Below are 26,573 nucleotides of genomic sequence, written 5' to 3' on the forward strand. Positions count from 1 at the left end.
ATTAGATGTTTCCTTTTGTATGTGCCAGAGAAAAGCTAACCATGCCAGGTCACCGTTGTGACCCCCAGCAGTTTTGGGGGAACCTGTGGGTGGTTTTTTTTTGTTTTTTTTCCCTAACTATAAAAATATGTCGTGATGTTATCGGAAGCGGGTAAGTGAAACGGACCATTAAACTGATTTTAAGTGCCTGAAATACCAAGCGTCACACACCTAGATCTGCCCAGCCTTGATTAACCGTGCATCCGTTTTCCTCAACGAAAGCAACACAGACACAAAACACCCTCTTCCCCCTCGTTTCGGCTCTTCTGCCTTGTTTCGCTGTTCTTGGGTTTTTCCGAAAACAGGACTCTGCAGATGGAAGGGCTGTTTAGGAATTACTTAGTAGCTGAAAAATAAAAGCTCTGAAGCTGCCTTTGAAAAATCGATGCTGTTTCTGTGAGTGTCGTTACCTGCCTTTGGTTTCAGAGTCCTGTCTCATCACTGTTTTAAGCATTTAGTAGATTAATTCAGACAGTCTTATTTTCTTTGCTGCATTTTCTATAGAGAACTGCTTTTTTCTTTTTTCAGGAGTTCCTGGAAATGAAACTGTGGGAAATCAGTTAAATCAATTAATTTCTTGCATTTAGCTGTTTGAGAGACTATAAAGGTGCCTATTACGCCTACGTAGCGGTGTTAAACATATAAATGTGTTGAGTCTTTTAGACCCTGTTTTGCAGTCATTTCAAAATTGCAAAGCTGAGGTTGTTTTAATTGTTAAATGTCCTTTGAATATGAAACAGGTGAAGATTGGACAAGAAAGACTGAGGGAAAAGTAAGGTTTTTTTTTTCCTTTTCCTTAACAAAACACTTAATATTTTCCATAATTTAACTGTCCTGAATATTTCCAACTTCACGTTTTTAATGAGAGATTCAGGCCTCGAGTGATCGGATGCAGCTCCCGTGAAGACTCGGAGAAGCATCCGAGGCTGATTGTTTTTAACATGTTTTTTGGGTAAGTTTATAGCGTATTCAGTCCTCCAGGGCTTCCCCTCGCGCTGGCTGGTTTGGGAAGGGTTTTTCCCCAGACGCCAGCTTTTCGCCCTCAGTTTTGTGCAGAGACGCTGGTGGCTTCTGACGGAGCAGAAAACCTTCATCGCGATCTCCGTGATATGTTAATCCTTTCGCAGGCAAATGATATCTGTCTAATGGCGGCAGTAGCATCTATTACCGCGCTCCGATATGGATTAATTTATATGAAAAGCTGGGCCTGGCCTGCTTCCATATTTGTGTAACGCTGTGCGAGATCGATACGCTGCATTTTACCAGTCCGGTGTCTTGAAGAGAATCCAAAATGTAGAAAAGAGCAGAAAGATCCCTTTGCTCTGCCAACTACGGATTTTTTTTTCCATTAATGTTTTTCTCTCTTTTTTTTTTTATTCAACTCAGGTTATTTCGCTGCTCTTGCAGTTCTTCCCACCTGAGCTGCTTCATAACGCAAATTAATTTCCTTACAAAGTAGAGAGATGGGGCTCTTGGTATAAATAAGGTTTTACCCAGCCAGCTTCCAGCTTGCAGCGTTACCGTTTGCTTTATAATGTCCTGTAGTTTAAATTAAAAAAAAAAATTTTTTTTTGCATACAGCATTTTGGGTTTTTAATTATGCAGAGGATTAATTATAATGGTCTAATTTCATTAGACTAGGCAGCACACATTAGCCAATAAATTGGTTTTAGCTACCGAGAAACAACTGTTTCTCGAGTCGCCAAAAACACCGCTTGAAACTGTGACTGCTGTTAGAAGTTGAGTACCCAAGGATGGAGAAATACTCTCCAAGGCAGATTTTTATACTTTCCCCATCCTATAATGAGGCTTCTTTATGCTCTCTGGAAATAGGATGGAAATTGGAATTCTTGAACATGTGCCGCTAAGCAGGAGCTCCGTCATTTTTCAGCAATATTTCTTGGGGGTTTCCAGTGCCGTGCGGGCTGTCGGCCAAAGCGTGGGCTTATTACAGAGCGGTTTAGGTAGCTGCCCATCCTGGCGTTAAATCCTGCCGCTTTATTCCCTTTAATGGGAACTGGTCTCGTTTGACTTGGCGAATATTCGGAGCAAAGGCCTCCAAGAGTAACCGAATCGCCGCGGGAAGCTACTGCCGGCGTCTTCGCTTTGCTCCCGCAGCAAATTTCTACCTTCTGTATTTATAATCCTAACACTTCGGGGGGTTCTCAGTGCTCAATCGATCCCCTTCCCTCCCTGAAGTCGTGGGCAGGATTGGTAAGACTTTGTCCCCTGTATTTGGCGTTGGAGGTGACTGCATTTGAGGGGTGGGTGAAAGTCCCTGTAAAAGTCGGAGAAGCAATATGTTTTTTTGCTCTACCATACTATATATGGAAAGAATTACATGCGGACCATGGAGGCTTTTGCTTAAACATCTCTATCCAGCAGCTCTTTTTTTTACAGCCCAAGATAAGGAATTTTTTACGGCGCACCTAAGGAGACCGGAGCCGGCCAGAGCTGACCCTTTTGCGGTCGATGGGAATCTTCTTGTTTCTTTTCCACTGGCTTTAGGTTTTCACCAGACTTGCAACGTCAGAGTATCCGTACGGGAGCATCTATGTTACATTCGTATTTTGGAATGATCGGAATATGCTTGGTATTTATTTTACGCTATATTCAGGTATTTCTTCCGTTCTTCATGTCTTACATTGCATTAGCCTGCACGATAGCAATTGCCTGCAAAACGGGGAAGATTCGTCGGTGGGTTTCAGAGCATTAAACCAACGACAGAAGTGCAGGTTTTTTCCTCCGGCAAGCAGTACGTCATCCCTGAGCGTACGGTTTCTCGCTGGTGACTGCGTTGCCCTTCTGAACACCTGGCAAAGGGTCTGGCTGGATGAGACACGCTCGTCCTATTGCAAGTATTCAGCCAACAGATCTCGCTTCTGCCCGTGCATGAACGATATCTCGAGATTTCTGGGATTGGCCATGCTGTTACCTGCAAAGGGCAAGAGCACGTGGCTTTTAAAATGATTAATCCCGTCTCTGTTGCAAGAAAACAAAAATACAGATGTTATCAAAAGAGGAACTCTGCTTTCGGCTGTGATCCTCACCAAAACCATCGCGCTCGGTGTAAGTCAGCGACTGCGTACGGTTGCTTTTGTTATTAAATTCTAGTTTTTCTCAAGCAACTTTGCTGGCTGTGGTAAGGGATCCACATTTCCCAGGGACAAGACAGGAAAACCCGTGTTGATGCAGGGGGATTTAGTGAAGGAGAAGCCCACCAGAGACGCTGCAAATGCCTCGATGTCCTCTGTCCATCCTGACTGTTAGGAGAAGAGGGAGATAACAGACGGATGTCCGTCCCGGGCAGAAGTAGCAGCAAAGGGAGCCAAAAAAGCCTAATACTCGCCGAAATTCAAAGGGCGTTTTTCCTGCAGAGCTAATTTCTCAGCAGAGCGCTTCGAGGCAAGGTGTTCCCGGCTGACTCCTGCTGACGCGAAGCGGGAGTCCTGCGGATCGTGGCTGCGGAGGCGGCTAACACGCAGCGAGGGGCAGCGGCTGGGAATATAATGTAAGAGCACATCTGCCCGCACTCTCGGCACAGAGCCGGAGAGAGGAATCAGGTGCCCCCTTTTCCCTTTCCTCTCCCGCTGCAATATATTCCCTTTCCCGTGAGACATAAGGAGATGGTCTTTGCTGTATTCTTAACAGCCCCAATTTTTTTTTTTTAATAGTTATCAGCAATAAATAGTGTTGGTTAAACAGCGCTGTGCTGGGATCCGACGGTGTCAGCTTTCCCACGGAAAGCAATTACCGCCTAACGCGCCAAAGCAGTCTGCAAAGGAGCTCGGAAAATGTACGAATGCTGGCAAAAAAAGAAAAAAAAAAAAGAACCTGCATTTGAGGAAAGGCTTCGATGGCGAACGTGCACACAGAGACACTTAATTTGATACGCTCCATTCAGGGAACCGGAAAATTGTGAGAAAGACCAAGAGCGTCTTGAGCCTTCCCTTGCCCAGAGACATGGTGGCCACGTTGCATTTTGGGTTTTTTTTTTTTTGCGCGAGGCCTTAAAGTTAAAGCGTGAGGCTCGATTTGCAGATAGTGCCGGGTGGATATGTCCTGGGGGCTAGAGTTGGAGAGACCTCCGGTATTTCTCCTCCAGCACCTCCGCGAGCCTCCTGGGCGCCCGAAGGCAAACGCTTTGGTTTCCCTCCGCTTTGGTTTCCCTAGGGGGAAAATAGGGTGATATTTATTCTGATGTTTATTCTATTTATCAGATCGCCGATTTAAAAGAAATAACACTAGAAAATCCCCAGTGTGTGTTTTTAATTGCAGAATATGAACTGGGTGTGTTTTTCTTTAGCAAAGCCTTGCTGATGTTGGACGTCGCCGCTAGCCTTAATCGCAGGAGTTCTGCAAAACTGTTTGAATTGCGCCGCTTTTTTATTAACCTCCGCCTTTGCAGGGTTAAGCATGCAAAGCAAAGCTCCCCGTCGGCTCTGCCTTCCGCCCGGCGTGCTCGCGCTCCCGACGCCTGCAGGCTGCCGCGTTTCCGAAAGTCTCTCGCCGCCCTCGAGCCAAGAGCTCCTCGCCAGCCACTGAAGCCCGGTGGCGTCTTTTGGGGCACGGGGAGCTTAAGCGCAGTTTCCTCTTTGCCCGTAGGACCAGTTGGCGTCAACTGAGGATCCGATTGCCATTAAGTACTGAATATATGTTGTCTCCAGTCACTCGCTTTTCATTGATCTGCAGCTGAGGAGCCTTTCAAAACGCTGTTTTGCGGTGATAAACTGCGTGCGCGCCGTGCCCTCCTAGGGCTCGGGTTAGGAAGCAAGTTAGACGCCGAAGGCTTGAGCTGGAAATGCGTTTGCAGGAAACCTGGGTGGTGAAATGCATCCGTGTTCAGTGTACGCGTGCGCCTGGGATCGGGGTTCGAGGTGGTGGCGGCGCCAACGGATTGCAGACGTATTGGATTAATGCTTTTGTCTCTTCGTGATGTATCGTGTGGTTTCTTTGACCCTTCGGGGGGAAAAAAAAAACAGTGATCAGAGTAAATCGGCGCTGACCTTAGAAATATTATATGGCGTTTTCATTGATTCAATGGGCGGGTGAAAATGGACGGTGGCGTTAATAACCTGCCTTGAAACTTTTTTGCAGGAGAACCAGGTTGCCAGAGCAGACGGCGCCACAGGTTTAACGTCGCTCTTAACCACTTTGTTCTTCCCGCGTTTAAACGGAGCGCGGGTAAAGCCGTCCGAGCCCTCCGTGTGGCCGCGGCTGCTCCGCTGCCCCGGGTGGCTCGAGGCGGCGCGCAAGAAGGGCCTGCGGGGTCCCTGGCCGGCACCTGCTCGGGGCGACGTGGCGTCGTAACCGGTGTCCGCTTGCATTGCAGCCCAGGCAGCTCTAACTGCACCAAAGACGTGGAAGAAACCAAAAGAGCGGACCCAAGCCGCCGAGGAGGCCGCGGAGGCGGACGCGGAGGTAAGCGGCGATGCTCTTCCTATTCCTCGGCTCGGCGAACCTCTGGAAGGGCCTTTTGGCTTCCTTCCCAGCTCCCTCGCCGGCATCCAAGCCGGACTTTACGGCAGGAACGGTGGGATGGTCCCCAACGTGCTTTAGACAACTCTTCTTCCCATGTTCCCATTCAATCTCCAAAGTTTGTGTTGTTCTTGCCCAATTAAAGCACCCCCAGCGTTCAAGCCCTTGCCATCCTTCCCGTGAAGGATTAGATGGAAAAAGGCCGGTTCGGAGCCTTTGGAGCGGCGCCGCCCCGGGGCCCCGCGGATGCCGGCGCGTCCCGTGCCGCACAATGACGTCATTGTGATGTCGCGGCCCCGGCACGGCGTTTGCCGCCCGCCGGAGGAGCCGCCGCGGGGTGACGTTTGGGTGAACGGCGAGTGTCTCCAGCACTCCGAAGCGGCACAGCTCTGCCCGAGGCCGCGCTGCGGCCTGCAAAAAGTCCTTACGTAGCCGGGGCCCCCGGCTTTAACGAAGGCAGGGTCGTTAATGGCCCGCAAAGCTCTCCCTTCGCCTGGCAGCCGCGGCCCGTTGCCTCGCCGGAGGGCAGGAGCGGCGAGGCGTCTCCGTGCCAAGGTGCGGGTGCTGCCACTTGAGGTCCGCTCCGGCGCCAGCGGACATCCTCACTTTTGCCTTTCCTAAGCTCTGTAGCAAGAGCTGTTCCAGCCAGCGTCGCTTAACAGTCCTCCTAACTTTCCAAAAAAGCGCTTTAATCCGCTAGCCGTCTTTTGGCATATTTTAACCCACCGTAGAAAATAACGTTGCGTTTGGATTGCAGCAAGAGAAGCTTAGGGAAGACGGTAGGAAAGAAATGTCCTAAATCATCTGTCCCAGCGGGTTGTAGGGTCTCTGCGGCTGCGGCTTGAAGAGGCAGCTCCGCGGCACCGGCCGGGAAGGACGCCGGCACCGCGGGTGCCATGCTGCAGGATCTTCCAAGGTCTTTCCCAGACGTGTTCCCCGAGCTTTGCGGTCCTTCGCGTGTTATCACCTGAAGCCAAAGTTAAGCTGAACCAAAATCAGGTCTTTTCCTCGGACAGGATTTTGCAGATGACTGCGGTTGAGCAGGTCTTTAGGGACGATCCTGGTGTGCGTTGCACGCGCCAGCCCTGGCCTGGGCTTTTCAATAAAACCCTCCAGAAGTCCAGGCTTGCTCCTGCGCTGCTGGGTGGGGACGTTGCAGAAGGATCTTCTTTGTGCAGTTATTATTCTTCCGCTATTTACTCCACAACTTTTCCTTGCCACACGCATCGTTTTACCTTTCCGCTATGAAAGCACCTCGTTGCAGAGTAGATCTTGCGTAGAGGGGACAGTCGCTAGTAGTACTTCGTCCTTCTTGCAAGCAACTGTTGGCTGTTTCTTTGCTGAAACAGCAGATAAGCTAATTTACACGTAATGAACAGTATATAAGCACTTTCCCCTCAGTTTGGCGGGGGGAAGAGATGCTTAACGCACTCGCATGCAAAGTATCCCACTGTGGCAGCTGGGCTATATTCAACAGAAAAGCTGATGATTGGGTAATGCAAGAAAATTAAAAGCATCCCTCTGCGCTCGTTTTCGAGCCAGAGAGCGAAGGACGTTGTTGGGGCTGCGCCAGCAAGTTTGTACGTTCTCTATGTTTTCTTCCTCGTTTATTGGAGGAGTCTGGTCCCCTGGACCGTTTTCGCTGATGCTAAATGTGCTCGGAGAAGGATGCAGCAGTTCTATGGGGTGTTTCCTTGAAACCGTGCAAAAAGCGTTTTGAGATGCAGCGCTTTTAGGTAGGCAGGCGAAAGGATCCAGGATTGCTTCTGGAGCATCCCAACTCAATTCTGTCTTTCCTTTCATGGAGGGATGCGTTGCGCTTTCTCCCCGCGGAAGTGAGTTCCTACCGCTTCCGCGGCTTTGAATTCAGAATAAGGTTGTGTCCTTGGAGAGCTCTAAAACTAACAGCAAGGGACACTGTAAAAAGGTGTCGGTTTTTCCCGAAATGGAGATGCTGAAATTGCAGCTGTATGCAACGTTGCCTCCTCGCTCAGAAGCCGCTCCAATTAGCAGCAGGACGCTTGCACTTAACGGCGCCCGGCAAACCGAGCACCGCATCCCTTTGAAAGTAGCCGCCGAGCTCCAGGAAAAGTGGAAGGCGAGGTTGTCCTTACGGGCTTCGATTGCTAGCTGTTACTCAGGACTGCCCTACTCTAGGGCTTAGTAGGTTTTTCCGTCCGTTCTCGCTGGCTCCTGCAGGTTGCACGGGCGACGCTCGGCCTTTCCAGTCACCCCGTTTGTTAGCGGTGGGTTTTCTCCGGGAACAAAGCGCAGGGCTTCCAATAAATCACCCCGTTGCTCTGGGCTTTATTACAGATCTGTAGGTCACTGTTGAAGATGCATGTGTCCTTGTTACGAGCAAAACGTGCTGCATGTATCTCTGAAGAGCCGTTTGGCGTGTTTTGAGTTTTGGCGGGGTGTTTTTAACGTAACCTCTGTGTTTCCATCTGTGCTTCAGCCTAAAGTAGAAGAGGAACTTTCAGGTGACAAAGTACTTGAATCCGAACAGGAGAAGATGAGCCATGGGTTCCCACTGGAGAAAGACCCCCCAGAACTTAAGAAAGTGAAAGCCGTGGAGGAAAACGGAGAGCAGGAAGCAGAACCTGTCCGTAACGGTGCCGAGAGCGTCTCCGAGGGAGAAGGCACCGACGCAAACTCCGGCTTCGCGGAGAGCTCCAGCGAAGGGCCGGTGTACCAGTATAAACCAGGTAAATCCCGTTGCGGGCTCTCTCGCGTGCTTGCTTGTTTTTCTGCTTTCCTCCGCCTTGAAGACCGGCTAACGCGTTTGCATCCTCCCGGAGGGAAAAAGGACGTTTGCAATGGTGCCGCAAGGGAGGGATAACGTTTCACCGTGGCCGGTTCCGGTGGGATTCGCTAACCACCAGCCTCAGACCTTCTGGGGCAGCGTGGGAGGAAAATTGCTTTCCTCCCGTGGCTGGCAACGAAGAGAAGAGGAGCCTGCGGAGCCCGAGCGCAACGGGAAAAGCAAATCCCCGATTGCTTGAACCTGTTGCGCGCGTGGATGTTGGCTGCGGCGCGGTGGAAATGGTGGGGAGTTGGTTGCCCTTGATCACCGGCTGAGAACGATCCAGGAAGCTTCCACATAAGCAGACGTACCTTTTAAATAAGAGATTTGGCAGTTTTAATTGGGTACTAAATAACAAGCTCATTAGCATGTGCATTTATGTGTATTTAATTACCTGGCTAAGCAATTCTGTGGATCTTCAAATTTCGAGGAGAGTAAGGAAAACAAAAATAACGCATTTCATTTTCGATCCAGGCTCTAGTATTAAGCTGTGGGTATACACAATTCCTCTGGTAAAAGAATTAAGTGCAGGCTCAAAGGATGCAATGCTTTCTGTGCTGGTTAGCGTTATATATGGTCTACCTAAGGGGTTTTCTTGTTGTTATTCATTAAGATATTTAATTTGTAGTCCTGAACCTCCATAAATTCACTTCGTTAAGAGAGACCTTGAGATTGTCTTACCTTTCAGTTGCTACCAATTTTTAAGCCATTTATTATTCAGGCGAAGCTTCCTCAAAATAAATTAAGTTATTTTCTTTGGAGGCCAGAAATTAAGAGCATAAAACAAAATCAGGAAAGACCTTGAGAGCCTGGCAGACACGATACTGGGAGGAAGCACCCGCTGCTGTTACTTCTGTGCGGCTTTGTTCCTACAAAGACCTGAACTGCTTTTCTTTTATTAATTTGACCATATTGTATCGTTAGGAGAAAACCTAGAGGCCTCTCGATGGTTTACGCCACGCTTAAACTAGCTTACCTATTCATTAGTTAAGCACATCTTGAAGTTAATCCATAATTCAGCGGATGTCTTTCAAAAGCACTCGACGCAGTCGCAATGATTTCAGGCCGGTCTGGAAGCCCTTTAACGGGGCTGAAGGACCTGGAAGCGAGAGCGCGGTTGGTTTTGTTGCCTGTGAATCTCAGTCAGCTCCTCTCATTATAGAGCAGTGGAAGCCCCTGGACCCCGAAGGCAAGAAGCAGTACGACCGGGAGTTTTTACTGGATTTCCAGTTCATGCCCGCCTGCATCCAGAAGCCGGAAGGGCTGCCTCCCATAAGCGATGTGGTTCTCGACAAGGTGAGAGGAGAGCCCATAAAACAGGTGCGTGCAAATTCTTTAATAACGTCTCTACGCTCGGAAGCTTTTAATTGAATTGGGGTGGAAGAAAGGTTTTGAGTTTCCCGGTGCCCCTAGCAGAGCCACGTGCTTTTGCTTGTGCTCTGAGGAATAACTCAGTGTTTTTTGGGGGGTTAATGCATGCTTCATTCCTTGACCGTCTTTTTGACCAAGATTTTTGTCCGGGAGGGGAAATATTTTGCTAAAGTCGCATCACAAGACTGTGCAAGTAAAGGCATCAGAGGCTACTGACTGCGCCCAGGCAATTTAGAAAGTGAAGCGCTTTGAATGGCCTTTACCTGGGTTAAGTTATACCGAGTTGTTATTAGAATTTAAAATGATGTCTCCTAGCCTGGGAGACCCAAGCAAAGCAAGACTGAAGGGAGCGGCAGTATCTCTTACTGGATCCACTCTACGGTTAGGAAGCAGGGCCATGCTTTTGGGCAAGCGAGCTTTCCCGTTGGCCTGAGACAGTCGTGTCCGGATTTATCAGTCGGTCTAATAAAAGCTCTTTAGACCGTGACTTGCTTGCAGAAACAGTTCTGCGATTTTATCCAGTGTTACTACACGTGTGGTTTTCTCAGCTGTGTTTCGGGACTTTTTGAATTACTGTTGTTATTTCTGAAGTGCTGACACGAGGACCTTAGTCTGCTCTTGGTTAGAGCAACGTACTTCATTGCTTTTGATGTGATCACTCCGTATTCACCCTTAAGATTCGAGGAGGAATCGGGAGATTGGTGATTCTTATGTGCAGAAACGTTTCCGCTCTGAATTTCATGCACAGACAAATTGGAAAACACAGCTATGTTCCCAAAATGATTTCACCCACCTACTAGTTTTCCATGGTTGCTTCTCGCTGTTCCCTCTACTTTTGGGCTTCCCGTGCTTGGTCAGCCATCTGTCTTGTTAGCACAAAAGACATTTGTTTGAGGGAAGGTGGCAGTTTTGTGATCCTGAACCAAGCCTGGCGCATTTATTTTGCAGAAGACAGGCCCACATCGCCGTTGTTTTGTCCTCTGTAAGTCACGTTCAGCCTTGAAACGTTTGAGCCCTGCGTAGCCCTGTCGTGTATTTTCACAGTAGCCACCTGTGTAAGACATTTTAAATTGATTTTTAGTATGAGTGTGGATATATAACGTGTTCAGGTTGTTAAAAGCACTAATTTGGATATTAAATCTATATGTCCTGGTTGATGTTTCAGCACGGGCAGAGGTCGTAGACTTGGATGAGTTTGTGACAGCTACCGCACGCACTAAACAGCTCTTGTTGATTTGTTGCTGCTCCTCTGCGCAGGTCAATCAGCCAAAATTGCCCCTGAGAACCCTGGACCCTCGGATACTGCCTCGAGGACCAGACTTCACGCCAGCCTTTGCCGATTTTGGGAGGCAAACCTCCGGTGGAAGAAGCGTATCTGGAAGTGTGAGTTTTCCCCAACTTGCTAATTCAAAACCTGGCCTTAATACCAATGGAGTCCGTCCTCACGTTTTTGGGCCTCCTCAGCTTCTTCCCGTGGTTCTGGTTTTGTCAGGCTGATCACAAGGTTGATATTTTCTCGGCCGTCAAAATGTAGGCAAATTGAAAGGCAGTGTGGATGTTTTTAACTGGTACGTATTGGTCTTAAATGGATTTAATCCGCTCCTTTCCCTTCTCCTGCACAAGAAATGCGTGGAAACATGTTTCCACATGAGATCCTGGCAGTGGCATGTGTGTGAACACACATTCTTCATACAATAATACGAGCTGCATGTTAGCGTGTATCCTCATAGGAACCTCCTTTATAGATGATGCCAACAGAGCAAATACATTTTACTAACCAAAACAGCTTGTGTATTTTCCTGCTTCCTCTGTTCTTCCACTTGTCGCTTTGCTTCGTTCGCTTCATCCCTCCTCGTCCTTCCTTATCCTCTGCTTTCCTTCCACCTTTTCTTCTTTTCCCTGCATCTGGCTTTGTCCAGACCCGAAAATCCAGCCCCTGGATTCTTCCTCCTTGCCTTTCTGTTGCTCCTTCTCGGGGCACGGGTGTCTCGGAGCGCGGTGCCTCCCAAGGGGCCGAGCCGGCCGCGGTCGGGGGACGGAGGCTGCCCCGCTTAGCTGGAAAAGGTCTCAACTCCGGTTTCTCTCTCAAAACTACTGGTTTCGAACAGAGCTCACGAAATAACCTTAACTTCCAAGTGTGCAGGTTTGCAGGAGGCTCGGGACGAAAGCTGGCGATTTTGCTGCGGACTTTGCGTTGCTGTCATGTTTCTGTTTCGAGAGCGGTCTTGTGGCCGGTGGCTCGGTTCTGGGGTGCGCATCCTTGCCTTCGAGTAGCTTCGGTGTCGCAGTTTGTCTTGGAGCACGACCCCGCTCCCGAAACCTTGGCGCTGTTTGAGGTGGACATCGCTTCCTTATATTTAGCGACTCCGCAGTGGGCTGCAGGTTGTACTCCGGCGCCTTCCGGCCTTTAATGCGCTGAATGTCCCCAGCCTCTCGGCGCCTTGGTAATGTCGGTGTTGCTCTTTCTCTTTCCGCAGGCCTGCAAAGTGCAGAGCAACCCTGGATTGCCTTCCCTGGCTCGGTGCGGTTCCCCAGCATGCCCTCTCTTGGTCTCGCCTCACCCACCATTGAGGAACCTGCCGATAGGGGTAAGCCGAATCCCCCCCTCTCCCCCCCATCTTTGCACCTTTTTGTAGAGTTGCCTTTTTCCGTAACGCCCGTTATTGATTAAAGAACGACCGGCAGAAAACTTTACAAAAAGGTGCAACAGTGTTTTAAAAAAAAAACAAAACAAAACAAAAAAGAAAAACCAAAAAAACAAACGAAACAAGACTTGCATTGTACCCCTCTAGGCAGTCTTCAGTGGTGGGTGGGACAGCACCAGCTGAGGGCATGCTGGGACGTTGGCCTGAGCGGGATCCGCGAGGGGTCTGCACTTTGCAGACCTGTGGAAAGGGGGAGAAAAGGTAAGTGCTGCTTACCCCGTTCATTTGGAGCATTCAGCACATAACATACATCTTACATTTGCGCCTTTAAAGAGTAGAGCCCTTCTTTGCGTTTTCCTCGAGGAGGGTTTGAAGGTAACGGTCGTTAACACGCCTGCTGTCCTGGGATGTCGGTTCGTTGCAGGACGAGAGGGTTTGCAGCCCGGCGCAACATCAGACGTTATCTTCTCGTAAAGCATGGCAAAACCCGCGTTTATGCTGTCTGTCCGCTCGGTCATTCCACCTCTACCCAGGCCATGCCCATAAACCATTAAAACCCACTGCCTATTCCTTGCCCTTGCAATAATGTCGAGCAGCTCAGCGCTAACCAGCTTTCAGCACATGAGAATCTTTTATTTTGCTTCTTTGGCTTTGTCTTTATTTCCTTTTCTTTTTTTTTAAATAAACACGTTGTCTGACTGTTTTTAGAAATAACAAATGTCCAATCAAACAACCCAAGGAGCGTAATTACGCAGGAACAAAATACAATGAAGCAGCTTTTTTTGATACAGACAAAAACTTAGAAATCAGTGCAACCCACTCTGCTAACAAGACGCAAAAATAGAGAAACAGGGTTGGGAAAGACCAATCCCTCCCCGCACGCCAAGGCGGGATGCGTCCGCCTGTGTCATTCCCAACAGGTGTCTGGGACGTTTCTTAAACGGCACCGTGCCTTATTTTGTTACTGTGAGGTTTTGGCACCTCTTTGGGAGACTTGCCTGTGTCTCTTTCTGCTTGCCTTTTCCCCCCGTTCACCTGGAAGACAGGTAATTTGGGTTAACGTGGCAGCATCTGGTGAGCACTTCTCAGCGCCTTTGTGGAAAATATTATTTCAGCGCAAGCTGTAGCGTTAGAATTGCAGGTGCTGCGGAAATACTGTCGTTTCTTTGGAGTGGGTTGCAAAAAGGAGGCCAGACGTGAACTCAGGCACCTGCTTAATTTGCTGCTTTGTAAATTCAGAACAAAAGAAAACAGTTTTCTGTTAAAAGAATTTGATTTGTATATTATTTTATTAAGCGTTCGAGGGAGGCATCTGTTCACTGATTTTAAACCTAATCAAACATTCAGCCAGGCTGAACTAAGTTTCTTCACAGGTGTAAAAAATGCAATCATAAAGCTTTTGTTTTGTTAATATTAGCTGCGTTTAAAGCTCTGCTCTCTAAGACGGTCAGATTTGAGGAAGCCAGCGCAGGCGCAGCCCGCGTCTGCCGCTGGCACGTGCTGGAGATGCTCTAGGGGTCTCGGCATCCGTCGTCTTCGCAAATAAAGCGACTGCCTTCAGAGGGGGGTTATTTGCTCTAAAAGCAAACGCTTGGGCTTGCCGTGGACCCGTACGTGAGGAAGCGTCGTGCCTCCTTGGCTCCTCTCTCCGCAGGCGTCGCAGCCCGGCCGCGGTCGGCGGCTCCTTCGGGCCAGTCCCCTCCATGCGAGAGGAGCGGGACGGCCACGCGTCCTCTCGCTTTGCCTTTGCCCGCATTCCTGGGGGACGTTAGCCCAAACGTATTGGTTTTTCAGGCGTTTTGCCAGCCTGGCTCCTGTTGCCGAGGTTTTTGCGGGCGAGGAGCTGTGTGAAGAGGTCTGGCGACCTGATTTCTCAGCTGGAAGGAAGCGTCACCTTTGCCCGGCTGGACGTGGGCAGAACCGGGGCAGCCTACGTGGCTGCAGATGGCTCCCGAGACGGAGACGGGTGCCGCGGGGCAGATCGCGCTGCGTCGCCCCCGTGTCGAGGAAGGGCCAGGGAGACCCTCGAGCGAGGCGGGGAGGGACCTTGGGCAGTGGCTGACCGCTGTTTTAAGAAGGCGCAAGGCCCCAAAGAGTTGGCAAGGTCCCGCGCGCCGCTGGCTCGCTGCTCCGTTGCAATCACGGTGCGAGCTCGCCGGCTTATTTCCGCGCGGGCCGGCGTAGGCGACCGGCCCTGTGCCACGCAGCCCTCTCCCGGGCTTGGCCTTGGCGTGCAAAGCCCATCACCGTGTGGGATTGTTATCCTTCGCCAACCTTTTCTTCTCTTGGCGTCGTCGCTTCATGAAGCCCGAAATTCTCCAGCAGCAACAGGGATTACGTTCGTTCGCTTTCAGCAGCAGCACGCGTCGATGTCGCCAAAGCAAAGCGGTTCAAATTGCAAATAAAAGTTCTTGTGTTTAAGAAGGTTGTTTTTTTTTTCACTGGGCAAAAGCGTGTTTTGGGCTGATACATGGCCTGCAAGGCGCCGGCTAGAAGCGCTTTCCTCGTGTGCCCAGTTTAGCCGTTTGGATAACGCGGATGGTTTTACCTCCGGGATGCGGGTGGATCGCTCCGTTGAACGGAGCAGTGTTTCAAATGGCCCAGCTTTCATGTAAAGGTTGCGTACTGCCAGCCAAAGAGATTAGTTACTTCTGCTGAAAATGGGGTTTTATTACTGCACTGATTTTTACACTGAGGTTGGACGTTTCTAATAAATGAGCTCAGAAATGCGAGAGTGAGGGGGAAAAGCAAACCTCAGCGCAACACTCGACGTGTTTAGTGTTTCTTTGGGAGATCCCCAATGACGAGGAAGGCGTTTGGGTGTGTGTCGCGCCCTGTCGCTAGCACAACTGGTGCAAATCTCTCCTGCGCTCGCAGCAGTTTCCCTGCTGGATTTGGCTGCGAGGAGCATCAGGTGATAGATGAGTACAGAGAAGTGGTTGATGCTCTTTCCAAGAAAGGACCAAGTTTCCCTTTCTTCTCCTGCGAAGCTACAGAAAGTTTTTGACCTGCAGCTATTAAGATTCGTGTCCCTACAGTATAGGAGAGGCATCGATGTGCTATTCAGGGTGTTTTATATAACTCCTAACTCAAAACGGCTCTGTTTGAAACCAGCTCTGGTAAAACCATGATAATAAATCAACAGATTTACCAAAAATATCACTAAATTGCTTGAGATGGCATGTTTGAGATACACTTCTGAAGGACTTGTTCAATCCTTAAATACGTCGTCACAGTTTCTGGCTTTCGAGAGCTCGTTTTGGTCACTAGGGTTGCGTTTGGCTGCGCTCGAGCAGCGCCTGGAGCATCGCGGATGCGCGGAAGCACAGTCCCACGTCTGCCGCGGCGGTGGCTGCCCGAGAGAAGTGCATTTCGCGCCTTCGTGTCCCCTCCGACCACCCCGGACCGCTGCGTTGCCTCGGAGGGAATCCTAAAAACCATAGGATGAGTCGCTGACGGACGGCGTTGCTATCGGCGGGGGTTCGCTTGAGCCCCCGGAGTGTTTTCTTGAGCTGCGAGTTGAAAAGGGGATATAACAAGGAATGTTTTTGTCCTAGTTGTTGAATGTTGGACCGAGGAGATCTCAGCCGGGCCAGAGGCGAGAGCCCAGGAAGATTATCACCGTGTGCGTGAAGGAGGATGTCCATCTCAAGAAGGCGGAGAACGCCTGGAAGCCGAGCCTGAAAAGGGAAAACCAGACCGAGGACCCGGAAAATGTCAAAACCCAGGTGAGAGCTTTAGTAACCCCTTCTGTGAGCTCAGCAGAAGAAGGACGGTAACTTGCCTTTGCTATTGTATAAGACAGTAAAAAAGGGCAACCAAAGTCCAGTTTGAATCCCAGCTTTGGCCTACCTTGATATTTTTTTTGTTTTTATTCTTGATCTGGAGTTTAAATTGCAATCCTTGTAAATGAAGGGAGTCTAAATAGACCAGACAACCTACTACCTCTCTTCTAGGATTTTTTTTTTTTAACATTGCTATTTTACTAGAATATTTCTGTCTTGATCCAAAACCAGACAACCTCAAACTCCCAGCGCACAACTTGCTTTTCATCCCCTTTTAAATTACGTTTCTGTCCTGAACCTCAGCAATGCCAAGGTTCCTCTGTAAGATTCCCTCAGTTCCTCCTGCTGGACCCCAAAACGCTGTGGCTGAAGCTTTCTCTGTGCGTTTCTCCCCTCCCTCCCTCCACGGGCAGCCGCTCTGGGTGGCGATATATGCCTGGCGGTGAAACTTTGGATTGGGACGATAAGGTGGGATATCCTGAAAGGACCCTGGAATACTGTTCTCGGGGCTCACTGCAGCCCTGTTGACCTAGTTATCCCTCTGGCTAGAAAAGGAAAAACAGCCTGCCTTGAAGTAAGCGCAGGAAAGGTCAATGACCTCTTTTGAGGGAGATGTCCACTTCTTGGTCTCTCGTAGCTGAATTAATATCAAATGAACGCTTTTAGCTTTCAGTGAAAATGTTTTCTCCAGGGGGATGAGTGGAGAGGGGGTGTTTACAAAAGCTGGCTCTGGCCAGAGGACCCTCCTTTCCCTAGGTTCCCCCTTTCTGCCGTAGATGGGCAAAGCAGGTAAGTGAAGCAGGATTTAAACTCCAGGTGATCAAGAACATCTCCTGGAGATGTCTGTCCTCTATGTATTGAGCGGAGGATAAAAAGAGTGTTTCACTTGGGTCATAGCAAGGGCTTTGTGCCTCTGTCGTGCTTGAAAAAAAGCGTTGGACAAGCATCTTGGACACCTCCAAAACTCCTGCCCTGCTATACCTTGAATTTGGGGAGCTGGGTTAGCACTGGAGATGAACTTGTCTGCAAGGGGACAAGCAAATGCGCTCTCACTCTGCTTGGCTTTGCCCATAAGTGCAACGGTCCTTCCTAGGGGAAAGCGAGAGACCGTGGTACTTGCCTTCTGCTTCTGCGTTCGGAGGCAGAGAGGAGACCCTGATAGCAAGGCTCTGGTGGGTTTGTAAGGCACCAGCTGCAGTTTGGCTCCTGCTGATGACCAGTAACACAGTGTCTGTGTGGAGGGTCTCTGCTTTAGGGTTCATGTGTGTTCAGAGGTCCATGTGTTTTGTGCACAATTTGGCACCTGAGAAGGTCCTACAGGAAAGCCCCACTGCTCACCTTTGAAAAGCATCCTAGCTCATTACTGAAAGCCACCATCCACCCGGTTTGTGCTCTGTGCTTAAGGTTTCCCTGTCGTTTTAGGAGCTGTTCCGCAAGGTACGAAGCATCTTAAACAAGTTGACGCCCCAGATGTTCAATCAACTAATGAAGCAAGTAACAGACCTGACGGTAGACACGGAAGAGAGACTGAAAGGAGTCATTGACCTGGTCTTCGAGAAGGCTATTGATGAGCCAAGCTTCTCGGTGGCGTATGCGAACATGTGTAGATGTCTTGTAACGGTAAGAGCAGCAACAGTCAAACAGAAAGTTCCTCTGAGTAGATGTTCCCCTTACTGCCTGTTATCCCCATGAATTTAATGACAGTGATGGAAACATGGCAAGACCAGAGTTAAATGTTAGCTTCCAAACTTAAATAATAATTTACATCAGAGATTTTGCTCATGTGCGTTCGCTGGCCATGCCTGCAGGCAGAAGGCTTTACGAGTGACGCGTTGTTTGGAGTTGAGGACACCGAGCACTTGGCTCTGCCTGGTCACAAGATGCAGTGAGTCATCCTTGGAAAGTCCAATTTCTCTCTCTAGCTTCAAAGGGGAGCCCAAGGTGCCGAGCCAAGCTTTGGACAGCCGGCTTTTGGATGCTGAAGTTAGAACAAAATAACCCCCTCCTCCCTCCGACGGTGGTTTGCCATAACACGCAGTGAAGGAGCGTGACTCCAGAGCCTTCGCTGCATAACAAGAATTGTTTTTAAGCGGTGCCTCTCTTTAAAGGATCCCGTGAATGGAAATGCAATCTGTCTGCAGGCAGAGGTGGTGCCAGCCAAGTTCAGAGCACGGCTTTCCATATGAAATCTAAAACGCCACTGGAAACCGTGACACGATGCTTAACTGTCGTAGCCTTGCAGGCTTGTACAGCTGAATACGAAGTGCAAAATAAAATGTAATTCACGGTGTATAGCCAATCTTGCTTCTTCTCCCTCTTCCTACAGCTGAAAGTACCTATGGCAGACAAACCTGGGAGCACAGTAAATTTCCGCAAGTTGCTGTTGAATCGTTGCCAGAAGGAATTTGAAAAAGACAAAGCTGACGACGATGTCTTTGAAAAGAAGCAGAAAGAACTTGAAGCTGCTACCACTGTAAGTGGTATTTTTCCCCCTAAATTCTCAGAGGTCTCTCTGGCAGTCTTCAAAGAGATCGTTTTCATTGATTCGGGGGGAATTTTGGAGTTCTTGAGAGTTTCCCCCTCTCACTGCGGCTGCGTGTAATAAAAAATATTTGCCTTGATTGGTGCTTTTATAAAAGCCTCTTTTTGGTCTTTAGGAGAAAGAGGATAAACGAGGTCAAAAGCACCTACAATGCAGAACTGGATCTTTTAAAGAGTTTTGTGCTCTGTGATCGTGCTTTTTAGAGCTCCCTTTTCTGTTTTACAGCCAGAGGAGAAGACACGGCTCCATGACGAGCTGGAAGAGGCCAAGGACAAAGCTCGACGGAGATCTATTGGGAATATTAAATTCATTGGCGAACTTTTTAAACTCAAAATGCTGACGGAGGCCATCATGCATGACTGCGTGGTAAAGCTGCTGAAGAACCATGATGAGGAGTCCCTCGAGTGCCTTTGCCGCCTGCTAACTACCATTGGCAAGGACCTGGACTTTGAGAAAGCAAAGGTAGGGCAGGACCTGGGAGGAGAAACGAGGCTGGCCAGACAAGGATGGAAAATTGGGCGTGCGCTATTTTTATTTGAGGATTTATTTTTTCATCAGCAATTTTTGTTTCTGCATTGGGAAACCATCCGCTCTTCGGTGGATGTTTTGTCACGACCTGGCCTCGTTCTCTCTCTCAGCCCCTTTGTAATAGATTCAGTATCATTGTGTCATTGTGTTCTCCAGTTGCTACTTGTTCCCAAATATTTCCAAATATTTCATCCGAGTACACAGTCATGAGTGATTGACAAATACTGTGAGTTAATTTTTTCTGAATAGAATTCTCCTCTTACCTGTAGTTTCCAAAATCTTAAGATTTAAAGTGGCTTCCTTGTTTTCGAGGGTTTATATTACCCAAGAAATGTACCACTGAATGTGGTGTTCAGGTTTAATCTAAGAAAACGTTAACCGGCCAAAACTCCCCCCTGAAACTTTGCAATTACATTTGCCTTGTGCCGTCACCTCCAGCTGTGCTGGAAGGAAGCAGATGTTCTGCAGCCGTGTCCTCCTCCCGACTTCCCACCCAATGGATATGTAACACGGCGCCTTACGCGCTAGATGAGCTTCAGCTGGCACGGACTGTCCGCTTGGCCTTCCTAAAAGCCAGGCTTGGGATGAAAAAGCATTCCAGGGTTTTGCCAGAAATCAGTCGGACTCGGCTTTGGAAGCAAACTGAGCTAATTGCTTTCAGCTGCTTGGGGAAGGGAGTTCCTTGCAGCGGGCCGGGCTGCAGGGATTGCAGGGGATCAATCCTGATCCGTCCAGGGAACCCTCGGAGAAACAGTTTCCCAAATCATGTTGTGTAGCATTGACTGAAACAGCCTAGTTTGCCGCTGATCCCCCGGGGCTAAATCCCTTACGCTGTTAACGTGACAGCGTGTGCGTTATCGATGCAGGTGTGAAAGTGGCACCGGTGGGGATTCAATTTCTCCACGTGCTTTGGGAAGAAAACGGGGTCCGACTTCTGAGCGGTGGCTGAGGTCACATTAGATGAGTCCTGGGTGCTGTTTCAGTCTTGTCGATTTTTATCAAGGTTGAATGAGAATCTTTTATTTATTTCCTATTAAAGGGGGAGACATTTTATTACACATTTCTATTGAGGCTGAAGTGTTAGCGATAGTTATAATTAAAGTTTCTGGGAAAAGTCCATTTTAAATATTTTTTTCCCGTCATTCTTAGCTTTGGAAACATTTGCCATCATAGCTGAAATTTTCCAGAGCAAGACCGTACCAAATTTTAATAGGGTTTTTCTTGTTTTTTTAAGTGCAAGGCAATGGATTTAACTAGTTTTTAATGAAGGGAGTGGGAAATATTTTATTTTTACAAAACTGCCCTGCAACTTTTTGTTTAAAACAGCTGGAGCTCCCATTTGGGGAAAAAGGCTGAAGTTTAAGAGCCTGGCAAGTGAAACTTGGACCTAATGAAGGCTTTCCTGAGTTATGGTGCCATTTCATGTCTCTAGTGCAGATTGATATGGATTCCATCACATCATAACTTTCTGGAAGAAAAGGAATAAGCCTGTGTATGAGGCTTGTGTGATTTTGTACTGTGCTTTGGGCTGTGCACGCTCAAATCTCACCCGTGAGGGTGTACGAGACCCGGCGCATGCTTTGCCGGAGAGCAAGTCTGGGTGCCCAGATACCTGCCGGGCGCTGTGATGGCTCCAGTGTTGTAGCACAGGACCTGCTGATGGCCTGTCAAGGGCATGTTCTATTTTTCTTTTGATATACGCTGATGATGTGGTTTCTCTTGTGTAGCCTCGCATGGACCAGTATTTTAATCAGATGGAGAAGATTGTGAAAGAGAGGAAAACATCTTCGAGGATTCGGTTCATGCTTCAGGACGTAATAGACCTAAGGCTGGTACGTACCCACTGAGATAAGTAAAAGAGTATATTCCCTATAGCAACTGGGCTGGAAATACTCTTCCATGAGAGCCGGGGTTACAGCACTTAGAGCAGTAGCTGAAGGAGGAAGGTCTGTGCTCTTTATCACCCCAGTAGTCTGGCCACAGAAAAGGTAAGAAATCTCTCTCTTAGCGGCTGAGTAGACACATCAAGCAGTGGGAATGTTCTTGAGGAGAGACAGCTCTCCCTCCCTCTACAGGATTCCTGTCTCGGCCATCACGATCCCTGAAGTGACAAAGCACCATCTCCAGATCAAACCCCGTCACTTCTTGCTTCTTTGTCATTTTCTTTTGGTTTTTCCTCAAGCTTGGAGGAGTGGCTCCAATGAACACTGCCAGTAATAAACTGAGAGAGTAACAACAACCTCCCTCTAGTCCATCTCTTTCCTCTGGACCTAGAAAGGTGTGAAAGCTGGAAATGCGCAAGATGCTAAGGGCTGAAATGTCTTGAATTCAGTTGTGTCTCTCCAAAGTCAGGTCTCCACTGCGGCCTCCGTTCTCCACCAACATATGTACCAGAGTCGGTGATAGCTCTGACCTGTGGCTGTAGGATACCATGTCAACAGCGTGACCCAGAATCCCCCCATGTCCCTTGGGGAGCAGGCCTGCTAATACATTAGAAGGGTTACTGAGAAGGCCTCATTCTCGCAGTGTCTAAAATATCCTATTTACGATGAAATAATGGAAAAATATCCCATTTACAACAAACTATCCCATTTATTTTCCCCTGGAAATAGCGCTGAGCTCATGCTTTTTTGCTTTCCTAGTGCAATTGGGTTTCGCGGCGAGCAGACCAGGGCCCGAAGACCATTGAGCAGATTCATAAAGAAGCCAAGATTGAAGAGCAAGAAGAACAGAGGAAGGTCCAACAACTCATGACCAAAGAGAAGAGGAGACCGGGTAAAGTAAAAGCTGAGCTGGCTGCTCATTTCACTGCTACAAATCCAAGGGCCATAGTCAGATCCCACCTAAAAGAAAAAAAATCTGTTTTTTTCCTATGTGTATTGAGCAAGAGGGATTTGGGGCCTGGTTATGGCTGGGGCTGGAAGTGGAACAGACTTGCTGTGGATTGGCTGTGGGGGCTTTTGGGGCAAATCCCTTGGTAAAAATAAACATCCTAGGCCAATAGCGCTTAGGTTTTATTCATGCAAACCATATTCCATTTTGTGACAGGCTGCCAGAAATCTGTTACAAGAAGTTGCTATATAGGAGTCAGATTTGCCCTCCGTTCTTGCACGGGACAGCATCTTATTTCACGTGTAACCATGTTGTCTGTAGCTGTTAAAGTTGTGAGATGTTAACTCAACGTGGAAAAGAGTGTCTTCGCCTTACCTTAAATTGTTAACAGCCATTGAGTTAACACTACCTGAAGGGGCAGTTGGGGTGGCTGATGCTTTTCAGAGGCATTGGACCAAAACGTGCAAGTCTCTTTTTGGTTCTGAAGCACCGTGTTCCCTCGTGCTAGCGCTAAATCTTGCCCCTTGTTTCGTCTGGCCTCAGCCGCTGCAGGAAGGCAGCAAGGCACCAGTTGGCAGTGGGAATGATCGGAAGGTTTTCTTCCCTTCCAGAAAGGCTGGAAATCATTTTGTCAAAGTACAGAGTAATTTTAAAATGAATCGCCACTAGCAAGACATTAAAATACCCGTTGCAGTATAAATAGGAGTAAAGTAGAAGTAAAATGGCCACTGAGAGCAGAAGTGCAGAGGGAATTTTACAGAAAAGATTCTGGGGATAAAGGTAAGTAAAAAGGGTTAGCAGGCAGGGAAAGCAAAGGCTGTGGGCCAGAGCCAGGCATGGAGAAAGTAATCTTCAGATTCTTTAATGCTGAGGGTTATTAAATGAAAGTGCTGTGAAAAAAAGGTGTAAAGGCAATATGCATTTGTTTCGTTTTAATTCTCCGACAACTGGCATCGTAAGAAGGAAAGGAGCTCTTGACTGCTTGAATGATTCTGCACTGAGCCCAGCCTAACGCTGCGGAAATCTGTGCGACAAGCACGCTGTTTGGTTAGCAGAAAGGCATTTCTTCTCCGTTTGTGAGCTTCTGTTAAGGCACAGTGTGTGCAGCCCTATCAAAATACCAGGAACACAGACGGGGCAATCATTCCTGAAGCAGGAAGCAACACTACAAAAATCTACCCTTGGAAATATTGTTGCTTGTATCAAGGCTATTTTGGAATAATAAAGTCAGGCAAAGCAACTCTATCATCTCAGTCCAAAGAAATACCCCGAGAGACGTGCCTGATGATTTCGGTGTAGAATTGCTTGGAGGCTTAACAAACTGCACCATCTTCTGTGCCTCCTCGTGTTGAATTGGGAGATGGTTGTGGAGCCAGCAGGTACGGAGCTAAAGGAAACTGTGTCTGTCTTTTGGTAGGTGTCCAGCGGGTCGATGAAGGCGGTTGGAACACTGTGCAGGGGGCGAAGAACAGCCGAGTGCTGGACCCCACCAAGTTCCTTAAAATCACCAAGGTAGGTACCAGCGCAAAGCCTCTTCAGAGCTGCAAAAGTGCCCAGGTGTCACCTTGTTGCACCTTTCTATCTAGGAAAGCCTGTTACGGTACTTGCAGGTCAAAAGTTGTTTGGGGCGATGTTTTGGTATTTTAAATCCTGAAAGTTTGTAGTGTACGTAAATAAAGCACGGAGAAAAGTGCCGTCATCTTCTAAACGTTCCTATTTTGTTTGTTTCAAGGAAAAGCAGTACGCATGCACGTTTCCTAAGATTCATGCTTTTAGTGGCCTGCAAGTTCTCTAATTCGAAAAACTGCATTTTATTAAGTGATGAAAAGAGAATGCAAGTTCGGATACCGTCTTCTTAGTAGAAGGGGGATGCCACATTCAAATTTAAAACAAAATGTTCCTAACATATCAGATGACAACACTCCCAGCTCAAAAGGTTCAGGTAGCCTGAGAAGAGCAGTGCCAACTTGTACAGTGGTTTTGGACCTCGATCCAGAAGTTCAGTCCAGCTTTTTGATTCCTGTTTCGCAAGCCACTGTCATTCTCCACCCTCTGAATTCTCTTTGCTGTGCAAATTCCCACCAAAGCCTTTACTGATATGTTGGGTGGACGGCAGAACCAATTTATTCTTTACAAACAAACTGAACATTTTTCAAGTACTGATATACCATGCTTTTTCCTCTACCGAGCTCCATTGCTTCTAACAGAAAGAAGCTCCCAGTCATGGTGAATATCTCATTTACGCTTTGGAAGAGGCTATTTGTGGTGCACTTGGGTGCATCCTCTGTCTTTGGCTAGAGCTCGGTCTTCCAAGAATGTGTTAAAAACGCATTTTTGGATTGCCAAAGCAGGTGCCCTGGGATTGTTGCAAAAAACCACCCAGTTTATAAAATAATGTAACTTCCCTTTGATTGTATATATTGATGTGTTTTACAGCCCACAATAGATGAGAAGATTCAGCTTGTGCCTAAAGCCCAGTTGGGCAGCTGGGGAAAGGGCAGCAGTGGTGGAGCAAAGGCGAGCGAGATGGGTAAGTCAGGACAGGTCGTCACCCTCAACCTTGCTACTGGGCAGGACCAGCCCTTTCCCTTCGCTTCCCTCCCCATCGCTCTGAAAGCAGCAGCAGTTGTTTAAATGGTTTTGCGACGCCTTCTCGTCACTGACCTTGTTGTCCCTCTTCCCTGTGCTGTCTTTGCAATCTCCCAGACTCCTTACGACCAAGTGCCACTAGTCTGAACAGATTTTCTGCGCTGCAGCCTCCAGTTTCATCCGTATCTGCCTCATCTGCATCCTCAGAGTTAGATTCTCGCAGGGCCTTAACTAGGTAAGGTTCAGTCCGCCGGTGACGTTTCCCTTCCCCTGTTTGTATGCCTGCGCTTTTCCCTTGCTGCTCCAATTGCCAGCGCACAGATAGAGTAGATTTTCATTGAATCGTTTCCGGGAATGGCCAGGCCTTTCTCCCCCTGTGTAGTTTGAGTTAACTTAAAACACATCAATTTTTTATAATATCATAGGAGAGGCAGCTGGTATTGATTTTTAAAGCAGTTCTGATGAATGTTTTAGTTTTCACTTTTCAATCACCCTTTAGATAAAAAAGATATGCTTACTGGTAGTTTATAACAGTTTAATAACTCTCAGGATAAAATGTAATAAATGGTAATGTATGGAGATTGGATTCAGCGGTCATGAATTCAGCCAGGTCAGGAGGTTTATTTATCCAGAAAAACATGCCTAAACGAGGCACGGATTTAGCAAGGCTCTTCACATGCTCCGGCTCTCTCTGACCCCATCCCGTTAGCTGTGTCCAAGCCTGCTCCCGCTTGCCCACGGTGCGATGTGCCCGTGAAGCTGTGCAGCGCTCACACGCTCCCGGGGGTTCGGCAGGACGGCTGCTCCAGCTTGCAGCATGGAACATGCATTAGCCCTTAATAATTAACTCTTGCATGATTTATAAATGTACACGCACCCGCTGCCAGACTCTTTTGGTCAGTTCTGTCCCTCTGAAGTTTTCCCCAATCATCTCCCCTCCTATTTCACCTAAAAATCTGGCTTCTCTGAAGGTTATTCCATCTTGCTATCATCTTTCTTGTCCATCTTATTACTTGATGCATTGGCAGGACAGATGGTTGTCACCTGTTGCAGGTAGCCTTCGTTCTTCTGAAGCTATTTTTCAATAAATGGGTAAGAGAGATTCACACAATCCCATAGTAAAAGCGTGCCTTTACGTTATAAAATTCACCATTCTGCATTTAAAATTGGCGCTGTAAGGAGGTCGTTGCTTTGCCGTGTATTCTCTAGGAAGCAGTGGTGTTGCCTGTCCACTCTGTGGATATTTGTGTTGGGTGTGTTTGTGTCTCCCTGAGGCTTGAACTGATTTTGATTATATTCTGTGTAGCTACAACTGTAAAAAGCTGAGACAAGAATCCTCCTGTTTTTGTGGTGCTGTTTTTTCTTTCCCTGCGGTCACTAGAAAGCTGTTCAGTATCTTCTTTAACATCAGCAGCATTGTGAGCAGGGATTTCTCGTGCCGTGACCTTTTAAGTGAGTGTGTTTTTTGTTCCTTAGTCGCGGGAGCACAGGCAGGGAGAAGAACGACAAACCTCTCCCGCCTTCCCTCGCCCGTCCAAACACCTTCCTCCGGGGCAGCAGCAGTAAAGAGCTGCTGCTCGACAATCAGGCGCAAGAGGAGCAGCGGAGAGAGATGCTGGAGACGGTGAAGCAGTTGACGGGCGGCATGGAGATGGATAGAAACACCTTGGAGATGGACAGGAACAAAGCCAAGGAATCTGGTAAGCGGCTCTTCCGCGAGGGCTGGAGCACGCGCAGGGAGTCTTGCTGAACGCATGAAGCTGCTTATGGGAGAATTTATCAGTAAAAATGACAGATTTCCCTGCAGCCATGTGAATATTCGGCCCACAGCGGCACAGCGTCGAGCTTCGATCGCTGAAATCTGTCCTGAAGGTTTGTAACACAGCTGATTTAGACTCCTGAGCACTTATCCTCAGACAATCTCGTGTATCTAAAACCTGTCTCCTGGGATAAGTCAC

The 26,573-nt window shown here is 48.3% G+C and overlaps 1 protein-coding gene across 13 annotated transcripts in view; it reads left to right on the forward strand.

Moving 5' to 3' along the window:
• The window catches only part of EIF4G3 (eukaryotic translation initiation factor 4 gamma 3), a 130,283-nt gene that overhangs the window by 88,032 nt on the left and 15,678 nt on the right, over positions 1 to 26,573 (forward strand). For 11 of the 13 annotated variants that reach the window (XM_067311081.1, XM_067311082.1, XM_067311085.1 and 8 more), the window contains 15 exons: positions 5,372 to 5,460; positions 7,976 to 8,225; positions 9,486 to 9,643; positions 10,952 to 11,077; positions 12,172 to 12,282; positions 15,897 to 16,067; positions 17,547 to 17,744; positions 18,451 to 18,597; positions 18,892 to 19,128; positions 20,922 to 21,026; positions 21,837 to 21,969; positions 23,444 to 23,538; positions 24,463 to 24,556; positions 24,733 to 24,850; positions 26,092 to 26,315. In XM_067311081.1, coding sequence (XP_067167182.1) covers positions 5,372 to 5,460; positions 7,976 to 8,225; positions 9,486 to 9,643; positions 10,952 to 11,077; positions 12,172 to 12,282; positions 15,897 to 16,067; positions 17,547 to 17,744; positions 18,451 to 18,597; positions 18,892 to 19,128; positions 20,922 to 21,026; positions 21,837 to 21,969; positions 23,444 to 23,538; positions 24,463 to 24,556; positions 24,733 to 24,850; positions 26,092 to 26,315 — 2,256 coding nt within the window. The remainder of the gene's footprint in view (positions 1 to 5,371; positions 5,461 to 7,975; positions 8,226 to 9,485; positions 9,644 to 10,951; positions 11,078 to 12,171; positions 12,283 to 15,896; positions 16,068 to 17,546; positions 17,745 to 18,450; positions 18,598 to 18,891; positions 19,129 to 20,921; positions 21,027 to 21,836; positions 21,970 to 23,443; positions 23,539 to 24,462; positions 24,557 to 24,732; positions 24,851 to 26,091; positions 26,316 to 26,573) is intronic. The other 2 variants (XM_067311084.1, XM_067311093.1) reach the window with 1 other exon arrangement.

Source organism: Apteryx mantelli, chromosome 26 (assembly GCF_036417845.1).
Source record: "Apteryx mantelli isolate bAptMan1 chromosome 26, bAptMan1.hap1, whole genome shotgun sequence".
NCBI lineage: Eukaryota > Metazoa > Chordata > Aves > Apterygiformes > Apterygidae > Apteryx > Apteryx mantelli.